The following is a 10,917-nucleotide window of genomic DNA, read 5'->3' as shown; positions in this document are numbered from 1 at the left end:
TAAGGGGTTAAAAGAACGAACGAGAGAGAGAGAGCGAGAGAGAGAGAGAGAGAGAGAGAGAGAGAGAGAGAGAGAGAGAGAAACCAACGTCCCATTAGCGCCAGGCATCATTTGCATTCTAAAGTCGCACATAGATAGCATAATTATTTCTATCCTCGTCAGATATGAAAATGCTCCGAGCCAGTCTGGCTCACTACCCACTGTGCATGTACTACTGAACTTTTACATGATCTACACTACATATACACACGCTTTATTATGTGTTAAAATATCTTAGTCCTATGCAGTCCTCATTACTTTCTGGAGAGAAATAAACTTAGCACTGGAGTTGACGGAGGAAATAAACACAGCGAAGTTGCCATAGTGATTATTTTAAAGGAAACGCTGGATAGACAACCATTAAAGCACGCTCAGCGTTAATATCTGGCGGAGATGTCAGGCATTAGTCCGATTAGATGTGGTGGGCAGGAGCGCGGGGAGACCCGTCATGCGAGCAGTGCACTGAGGAGAAGAGTGAAGTGGTGAATGGCTGAACTTAAGCGCTCTGCTGTCAGCCAGCGACGCGGGAGTCGTGCGTAAACACACCGGTGCGCCTGGAACTCCGCGAAGAGGGACACAAGTTGGGACGCATGAACTGCTAATCACTCGTTACCGGCGCTGCGCTTCGGGTAACATGCCTGCCATCAAAAAGGAGAGACTGGATGGAGAAGACATGGCATTAGCCGCCTTCAACCAACCCGAATACCTGGCCCCTTTAAATGCCACCGCTATCCCCGTGGTGACCCCTCATCCGCCGCCGTACGATCACATTTTCGCCCATCACCAGCGCGCGTACTTGGGCTTTCGCGACGCCGCGCTGCATCAGCAGCACCTACACCACCACTCGGACGACTTCATGCTAGAGAGCTTCTCGTCTATCCCGGACTTTCAGCCGTTTTTCGACAACGGGGAGCCTTGTATTGAAGTGGAATGCGGGGAAAACAAAGCACTACTGTACATTAACAAACTGTGCCAGGGCAGCAAAGGGCCCTCCATCAAATACCGGGCTGAGTGGCTCACCCCAAACGAGTTCCAGTTCGTGAGTGGAAGAGAGACAGCCAAAGACTGGAAACGGAGCATTAGGCACAAAGGTAAGTCAGTGCCGCGTGCAGCCGAATGAATATTGCCTTTGAAATAAGGGTTCACTTAGCCTCCGTCGTGTTCGTGAATTAATAGAACTGCTCTTTTTAGGGATAAAAATACGAATTGCTGAAGAGCAATGACTTTAGTGCATTGAGAAGAGCACTGTGCTTTGAGTGGAACGGCTTTGGATTCGCACTGTTGTGAAAAAACAGTTTTTACGCACGTGGACTGTGCATATATTAAAGTAAAGAAAAATATTTTTACTTGAATTTAAAACTTTTCTGGCTGAATTTCACTTCTACCTGAAGTTGGTTTTGTAATGAAGTGGAGTAGAGCAGGATTATGACACCGTCGAACATTATCAAGCAGTTATGGATTAAACAACTTGTGTTTACAAAGATTTCAACCAGTACACTTTTATGAGGTCTAAAGCACCAAACTTTATGCTATATTATGTGTAGTAACTCTGTAGTGAGATATCAGCTTACTAAATTGTTTTTGGTTCGTGTTTCTATCATTGTGTCTTAATAACATTTCTATTTCCATCCATTCAGTTCGTGTCGACAATTTGTCATTTCTATTCAGTTTAGGACTTTTCAGAGTTTTAACTCGATTTTCGTTATCAGTTAACGGTCGATAAGTACAACAAACCTATCTCTGCAGGTTGCCACTGATTTTTACTTTACTAATTTTAAGACTGCATTTGAATTAAAGTTTTCGTCTTTAGTAGGTTGCTATTATTAATAAATCAATACACTTTTAAAAATCGATTTATAGTTAATATAATGTTCAGGTAGTGGTGTACATGTCTATACTGAGTTGTTTTTAAAGTGCAGTACATCAGAATAAGATACAGTGGCACATTATCATATGAAGCAGCTTGTGTTTACAGATTTAAAGTGAGGGAAATGCCATATTTTGATAAGTTACTGTATGAGTAATAACTTTGTGCTGATTTACCAGCTCATCTAAATAATTTTATATAGTTTACTTGAGTTTATTTCCAGAGGTTTCAAGTCTTCTTTCGGACAACAGTTCATTTTGGTTAAGACTAATTTTGTACATGTGCACTCTGGGTATTACTCTTGGTCACTTACTATAAATAAAATGAATGTCCTTTTAAGACATTTAAGAATGTCCTTTTGTTGCACGGTGACACTGTCCCATGGATGAGTTTGACAGATGGGTGGATGACTGCAGGAGTTGTTAAATTAGTCACTGAAGGGATGCATTTGGTACAGTTTCGTTGGAGTCATCAGCTGCAGGTCCATTTCTGAATGACTCTTTTAAAAGCTGATGTTGTTGCATGATGCTAATGTGAAATGAATTCTGTATTTGAATGCTAGATTGTTTTGTACTCCATGTGTGCATCTAATTTATGGAATCTAAAAGGTTAACGACTGTTTAAATTTTTTTAGGGAAAAGTCTGAAGACACTTATGTCCAAAGGAATCTTACAAGTACATCCTCCAATCTGTGACTGCCCTGGCTGCAGAATTTCATCTCCTGTGGTAAGTGTGCAATTCAGCTTGGTCCATGTTACTTATTTTGAGTTGAATGTGTATTTTAAATATACTGACAATGTGTTTTTTTTATATATCACTTGAAATGGATAGTTTACTCAAAAAATGAAAAATCTGTGTTATTTAATCAGCCTCATGTTGTTATAAATCTGTGTGACTTTCTATCTTTCAAAAGGAGATGTTAGTGACTCAGTCACCATTCACTTTCATTGCTTCATTTTTCCATTTAGTGAAAGTCAACAGTGACTGAGACTGTGCCTAACATCTAACAATAGAGACTAAATGATAACAAAATTGTAATTTTTTGTTTATGGGATGATCAAGTTTGTGCATTGTTGTCGTATGTTGAAATTGTCCTGCATGTAAAGCATAAGGAAGGTTATTCAGTGAAAAGTTAAGCAGAGGGTGGCATTCCAGTGCTGATGAATTACACGGTTTGATGCAGTTTTCTCTGAATTGCATTAGAGATGTTAAGAAGGACAGTGACTTGCTGTTAGTGCTGTCATGGTTGTTTCTCAGAAAGTAAATAAAGACCAAGTACAAGGAAATGTGAAATGGTTGGAATTGATTGTTTTGGTTTGTTGGACACCGAGTTGCAATGTAAGGTCACAGATTGTCTGTAGCAGATGTGAATGCGACACACGCTCCTTATTTTCACTTTTCCAGGACGCTTCATCGATCATGTAGACGACAAAACTAGTTCAGTGTCCGTGAAGGTCAGAAAGAAATTGGGAGAAGTTGAAAGATTCTTTTCTCTAGAGGGCATTTTTGCTGATTCTTTTGCTCTGTTGCTGTGACATGGCAATGCCACGGATTGTGATCATATCCTGAAGTTAATCAGTAATATTACTAGCTGATGTATGGACTTTCATATCTCTTTAATCTCACTCTGTGATATCTCCCCCACCTCTGTTAGAACAATCAACTTTGTGCATTGTGTGTGAGCATGTGTGTGTGCGTGCAGCAAGCCGGCTCGCGGTTGGCTGCCTGCAGTATTTGTCCACACAGGTGCTGTGTTTTTATCTGAACTGAGCACGTCTGTTGCCGCCTCTAACGGTTAATCTGGAGGGGAAGGGCGTAAGAAGATTACTGAGCTACTGAACGTAGCTACCGGTGATTACTGAGGCAGCGGCACGCAAAGCGAAGGTGCTTCAGATAAGCTGGAGGTGTTTGAGTGATGCAGGTAAACTACTGAGGAGGGCCTGAGCCAGAGCCAGAGGAGATAAAAACTTAATGGCTTAGTTGTTTGGGGCCCTTATATTACCTCGCACTGAGGGCGTTAGAATCTCATGGAGGCTGATTTTGAAGATGAAGTCGAGCAGGCTCGTCACTAGCTCTGTCTGATTGTTGTCTTATCATTCCCGAAGTGAAAGGGTTCCGTGGTGCCGTATTATCTGATAGTGTTCGGATGAATCAAACCCTGACTGAAATGGTCTTGCTTTAATTGGTTTAACCAGTTTCCATCTGATTATTTCAAATCACACGTAAAGTTCTTTTAAGTGCTGTGACATCATCTGCAGCATTTCTGATCTGACTACTTGGTGAGATGATTGTTGTATTTGATCTTTAATATGCACTTTTACCAGACCTTTTTTTATGTATGCCATATATGTGATTATCAACTGTCAGTTATCTTTACATCTGGTGGCCCACTTTTGTATTCTGCTTGAGTAATATCCGGGTTTGCAGTTTGTTCATTTATTGTTGAAGCTGGTAAAAAATAACACTCTTAAAAATAAAGTTGCTTCACGATGCCATAGAAGAACCTTTTTGTCTAAATGGTTCCATAAAGAACCTTTAACATCTGAAGAGCCCTTCTGTTTCACAAAAGGTTCTTCGTGGCAAAAGAAGGTTCTTCAGATTACAAAAAGGTAAGAAAGAGATGGTTCTTTAAAGAACTTTTGACTGAATGGTTCTTTGTGGAACCAAAAATGGTTCTTCTATGGCATCGCTTGAAGAACCTTTTGAAGCACCTTTATTTTTAAGCTTTTTGAAGATGTTCTGTCATTGACCTTCCTTTGGTTTCTCTCTTAAAGGTGAAATTTGTAAGTTTAGCACCACTAGTGGTACCAGATGGAATTGCAGAATTTTATTTAGTGGCTCCAAATTCAGTTTGGTGAAGCAAAAATTACACACTTCGCCTTTAATGAAACAATTACTGTTTACAAACAGCTTTCCTAAACACTTGCCCACCATTGGTCTTCCAAACAGGTAGCCATGTCCCAAACACACCTACCTCATTGGGTGGAGTCAATGTTTCTCAAATAAACAGAGCCACAGTATTTGCACTTTTCAAGAGAACTACAGATGGTGTACTCATAGTTGGGATAGTAGAAAGTGGGCATAATGACTCCTGTAACTCTACAACCAGATAAACACTGACAGTACATACACACTTTCTCTGAAAAACACTCACTTTCACACTATATAAATCTTCACACATGTTAATGCTTCCGTGTGATACAAATATTAAATGTTGAGAATATAATTAACACCTCGGCATTACTTGTTCACTCACTTAATGTGCACACACTTTCCCTTTGACTGTACACAAAGTTTGTCAAGAACTTGTCCATGCTTTCTAACAGTAGTTTGAATACTTCTAAAGTGGTTGACCTGGACCTTATATCTTATGTTACTGATGGTGTTTTTTAATTTCAACAAGTTGGTAACAATAATTAGTTTGCAGGAGGAGTTACAGGAAGAGTGTGAACAATAAACCATATACTTATTGCTTCTTCTTTAGCATTTGAAATTGACAGTTTTATATGCTGACATGGAGGCTCTCAGTTAACACAAAAGTCTTGTGAAGCGCATGCCTCATGCTATGCTATGACATGAACTTGCTCTTATTTCGGTTGTGAGCCCTGAAAATGGAGAGTCAATTTTGTGTGCATCAGTCACTTAAATAAAAGAACTGTGTATGTAGCTAATGTATTTAGTATGAATGTGACTCTCGTATTCTCCTTCTGTTTGAGTGTAGCTTTTATGAATTAGCATGCACAGATCTTGCAAGATTAAATGTAAAAACAAGAACATGTACAAAACAACAGGTTCTATCATGCTTTATGCAAATGAATATGGCAACATGCTCTGTGCTGGTGTGCATTGTCTCTGAGAGGGATGACAGTTTTTTTCTTAAATTGTTTAATGACCAATGTAATCTCAGTTCCATTCATTACTCTAAATACCCAGTAACCGGGTATTTACCCCAGTTTTTTTTTACTTTTTATAAGTTCATCATAACACCTTGCTTAGGTGCAATATGTGACTGTGGACCTTTGAGCTGTTGTGGTTTATTGTCTTCCTGCTAATAAATTATATGTAGATTTGTCCTAATGAAGCATGCTTGATGACATAGAACCATTGTTTGCGTGTTTCTGTGTGGACAGATGAATGATCGTGTGGTGTTGTTCCTTTAAGAGTCAGAGTCATTCAGTCAGCCTGGCTGTTGTCTCCCAGGAGAAATGTTCTTCCTTTCTCCTGTTTTTTCAGCGGAACTAGTGGAGGCTGGCAGGAAATTACACTCTGCTCCGTCTCGTAAATATCTGGGCTTCCCCCCGCTGCGTCCCGGGTCAAGAAAGAGTTGTCACTGGGGGGGTTGGGAACAAAGCTGGTTAAAAAACATGGAAGATGATGTCGCAGTCTAAACATCTTAGAGTTGGTCCTTCAAAGAGAACAGTCTCAGCAGATGTATTCATTGCACGGCTGGTACGCAGCCTTCGGAGGCAAGAAGAAACTGGACGTGGATGACATAGTTCTCCCAAAAATTTTAATTCTGTCTTTATTTACTCACCCTCATGTCTTTCCAAACATGCATGCTGTTATTTTTCCTGTGGAATGCAAAGATGGTTTTGAAGATCATGCAGCTCTTTCATTGCAAAAGTTGTCAATAGTGACCAAATTAAAAAAAGTGTTATAAATGAGAGAAACATATTTCTATATGAAATTTAAGTTGTTATTTATGGATAATCTTCCTTTCTGCAAAACTTGTGTATGGACTAGGTTTGTAACGGTATGAGATTTTCACGGTATGATAATAGTCTCAGAAAATATCACGGTTATCACGGTATATATTAAACAATAATTCTTATCAGTAACAATAACTCTTAAAAGAACAAGAACAAATTATTTGAGTGAACAAATCCTTTATTACAACAAACTTGAAACCATTTTAATGAAAGTCTCCCTTCTGAAATAAATAAATAAAAAATAAAGTTGTACACCTTATGTATATCTCTATCACACTTTAAAATTGTAATTGATGTTTTAAAATGTTTTTAAATGAAAATGTACAACTTCAGGGTTAGTTATTTTTGGCATAGTTAAAACATGGACAAACATGATAATTTAAATAAATTATTTTATTATAAAGAATATTATTATTATTGTTGTTATTATAACTTTGAAGTACATAATATATTTCTCTCATAATTTCAATCATTTAAATCAAACTTTTATTTTGACAGGTTGTAGCGGACCTTTGAGTTTCAGAGTGTATTTGACAATGGTTTTTCTCAAATCAAACTAGGAAATGTTTATTTACATTTTCTCTCAGAGCAGGGGCCCATTCTTCGTACGTCGCTTATTACATCTGAGATGAAATGTCACATCCTAGATGATATCATTGCGCTAATCAGGATCTGGCTAATTCGGATCTGTTTCGACCTCACTCTCACTCACTAACGGTCTAAATAGAATGATAACCTTCGTTCCGCCTTCTCTCGAGACCTTATGTAAACAAAGTCATGCCCATGATCCCGGAGGCGGAACTCCCGCACGTATAAAAGCGGGTTTTACTTCCGGCTTGTTCTCTTTACCTTTCTCGCCTTGAGAGACCTGGTACTGGTAAGAACTATCTAATTTATATTTTACCATTCAATTCTTCACCAGATGGTGCAGGTGCCTTGAGTGCCTGTGAATTGTGGTGTGTTTTTCTCTGCTGAATTGCAGTTGGTAGAATTTACTATCACTGCATTATTGTTCATTAGGCTAGTTATATATACTAGCAGTTCAATTGGGATTATTCTGATTTGTTTTTCAGAGTATTCATCAGTGGATTGAATATACGTCATTAAAAAAAAAAATCCTATATCACTGTTCGCAGTTGTTGGGATTGATAAAGGCCTGCTAAGTACGTTCGCGTACTGGTGCAGGTCTTTGGATTCGTGTCAGCTTGATATATTTCACTGCTGTTCGCAGCCAGTTTGTTGTGTGTGCCTTACCTACTGCGCCAGGAGTATTATGGCTTCTCAGTGCTGCAGGTTTTGTCGCTCAGCAATGGACCCTCGTGATGGGCATAGGGAATGTCCTTCATGCTTGGGGGTTGCTCATTTGAAAGAGGATGTGGATAATCCCTGCACTGCAGCTTGTGATCTACCTAGAGATGAACGAATTCGCCGCGCTAATAGGGCATGCAGCTCTGCTCCTGAGCGTGGTAGGGTGAGGGAACGTTCATCGGACAGGCATGGTCATAAGCGCCCACGCAAACACTCATGTGATATCATGACGCCACACACAAATCAAGCCGTGAGTTTGTGGCTGAGGCAACTAAACGTCCAACGCCAGCTCCGACAACAGAAGGTGGTAACACTGATACTCATCTGCAGATCCTAGCAGCTATTCAGAGTTTATCAAGGAGAATGGATCAGTTTGAAGCTAATCGGCCCTCCTCCTTATCTCTACCTCCCGGTAGGGAGGACGTTCCAATGGATGGGCAACAGTCCCGTCCTGGGGAAGGCACAAAGGATGCTGATGGGTTATCACTTCTGGCTCCCCACTCTCTCTTTGATGATACACAACAGGCGAGGGAAGGGAGCCAATGTGAAGGAACTCATTCAGGCTCTGCAGAAGTTGCTGAATTGCAGTTGGTAGAATTTACTATCACTGCATTATTGTTCATTAGGCTAGTTATATATACTAGCAGTTCAATTGGGATTATTCTGATTTGTTTTTCAGAGTATTCATCAGTGGATATTGAATATACTTCATTACAAACTTTTAGTGAGTATTGTATATTTTCTCATATCCTATATCAGCGTTCGCAGCTGTTGGGATTGATAAAGGCCTGCTAAGTATGTTCGCGTACTGGTGCGGGTCTTTGGATTTGTGTCAGCTTGATATATTTCACTGCTTTTCGCAGCCAGTGTGTTGTGTGTGGCTTACCTACTGCGCCAGGAGTATTATGGCTCAGTGCTGCAGGTTTTGTCGCTCAGCAATGGACCCTCGTGATGGGCATAGGGAATGTCCTTCATGCTTGGGGGTTGCTCATTTGAAAGAGGATGTGGATAATCACTGCACTGCAGCTTGTGATCTACCTAGAGATGAACGAATTCGTCGGGCTAATAGGGCATGCAGCTCTGCACCTGAGCGTGGTAGGGTGAGGGAACGTTCATCGGACAGGCATGGTCATAAGCGCCCACGCAAACACTCATGTGATATCATGACGCCACACACAAATCAAGCCGTGAGTTTGTGGCTGAGGCAACTAAACGTCCAACGCCAGCTCCGACAACAGAAGGTGGTAACACTGATACTCATCTGCAGATCCTAGCAGCTATTCAGAGTTTATCAAGGAGAATGGATCAGTTTGAAGCTAATCGGCCCTCCTCCTTATCTCTACCTCCCGGTAGGGAGGACGTTCCAATGGATGGGCAACAGTCCCGTCCTGGGGAAGGCACAAAGGATGCTGATGGGTTATCACTTCTGGCTCCCCACTCTCTCTTTGATGATACACAACAGTCGAGAGAAGGGAGCCAATGTGAAGGAACTCATTCAGACTCTGCAGAAGTTGATGATAAATCATCAATGAAAGAGGAGTTTCCTTCAAATACCCTTATTACTAAGGTATTTAGTGCAGCCAAGATCGTTGGCCTGCAGTCTACATTGCCTGATCCTGCTCCTGTTTGGGGTGTATGGGAAGGCATATCTCAGAATAGTTCTGCACCTTGTATTCCAGTGGCAGACGACTACGCGTCTATGTTGAGAACAGCTTGGAAGAAACCGTCTCAAAAGCCTCAATTTAATGCAGACTGAAGATGGTTGGCCAATGCCCGTTATCCTACAGAAACTGGATTGGGGGACATGCCACCAGTAGAGCGAGTGATCGCTGCATGGACTGCCTTAGGCCCAGTCCGTGCTTCCAATAACCCTCGTTGGCCCAGGAAGGAGTGTGCCAAAACTGACTGTCTGGTTTCACGGTCCTTTAATGCTGCTGCACGTGCAGCCCGTACAGGCAATGCTTTGGCTATCCTGTTAGCAGCTTTGCGAAAAACAATAAGCGCGGATGACCAAGATTCTAGGAACCTTGTTGATTCAGCTTTGGCCGCCCACTCTCAACTGACACGTGATGTGGGGGAGGTAATGTATTCGGCTATTTTATGTCGTAGACAAATATGGCTGGCACAAACCACTTTGCCTGACGCCATAAGAGGTGAGCTAATGAATTTGCCAGTGATGCCTGGTCAGGTCTTTCATTCAGACTCTCAAGAAGTGCTGGATAGGGCAGAGCGCTCTATCACAATGAGGGAAACTGTTCAGCGAGCCTGTCATAAACCTCCCACAGCCTCCAGGCAGAAGTATAACGAATCTCAGGGGATGCAACAACCTGCTTGGTCTAGGCGCACGGGTAGTAATCCAGCTGTTGTTCAAGGGCAGAGCTTTCGTGCCCAAGGGCGGAATCCTCCCACATATTCCCAGAGGAAATCTCAGCCCCGGGGGGGAAAACAACAGGGAAGCTCACGGAGGTATGCAGGCAGAGACGGACCTGCATAGGGATCAGGGGCCAGCCGTCGACTGTTCCTCCCAACTTTTTCAAGATCCTGCCATATCTGGACGATTGGCTAATTTGTGCTCATTCTCGAGAGCAGGTGATTCGGAACACAGAAGAAGTTCTAGCCCATATTCAGTTCCTGGGGTTCACTGTGAATTGGAGGAAGAGCAGTCTCCAGCCTAAACAGCATGTGGTGGATTTCCTGGGTCTACAGCTCAATTCCTTGACAGTGGAGGTATGTCTTACTCCTCGGAGAATAGACAGCCTGGAGAAAGCAATAAATCACTTCCAAACAGGGAAGATTGTGACAGCCCACAGGGTCCAGAAGCTATTAGGCATGATAGCAGCGGCATCAATAGTAATTCCCTTAGGTCTGTTGAGGGCACGCCCTATACAACGGTGGTTCAACTGTTTTCGTCTTCATCCGAGAGAGGATCAGAGGAAGAAGCTGTGTGTTTCACAGGCCTGCATGCGAGCCTTACTTCCCTGGAGGAACAGGAGT

At 41.8% G+C, this 10,917-nt stretch overlaps 1 protein-coding gene across 1 annotated transcript in view; it reads left to right on the top strand.

Moving 5' to 3' along the window:
- The first annotated feature begins 341 nt into the window (after positions 1-341).
- The window catches only part of LOC107591127 (sterile alpha motif domain-containing protein 11-like), a 71,217-nt gene continuing 60,641 nt past the window's right edge, over positions 342-10,917 (top strand). Inside the window, exons 1-2 of the mRNA XM_016280168.1 lie at positions 342-1,130; positions 2,541-2,632. Of these exons, the coding sequence (XP_016135654.1) occupies positions 674-1,130; positions 2,541-2,632 (549 nt within the window). The 5' untranslated portion in view covers positions 342-673. The remainder of the gene's footprint in view (positions 1,131-2,540; positions 2,633-10,917) is intronic.

The sequence above is a fragment of the Sinocyclocheilus grahami genome, unplaced genomic scaffold (assembly GCF_001515645.1).
Source record: "Sinocyclocheilus grahami isolate Dianchi unplaced genomic scaffold, SAMN03320097.WGS_v1.1 scaffold137.1, whole genome shotgun sequence".
NCBI lineage: Eukaryota > Metazoa > Chordata > Actinopteri > Cypriniformes > Cyprinidae > Sinocyclocheilus > Sinocyclocheilus grahami.
Note: the sequence above shows the minus strand (reverse complement) of the source record. Positions and strands in the feature narration are given on the sequence as shown.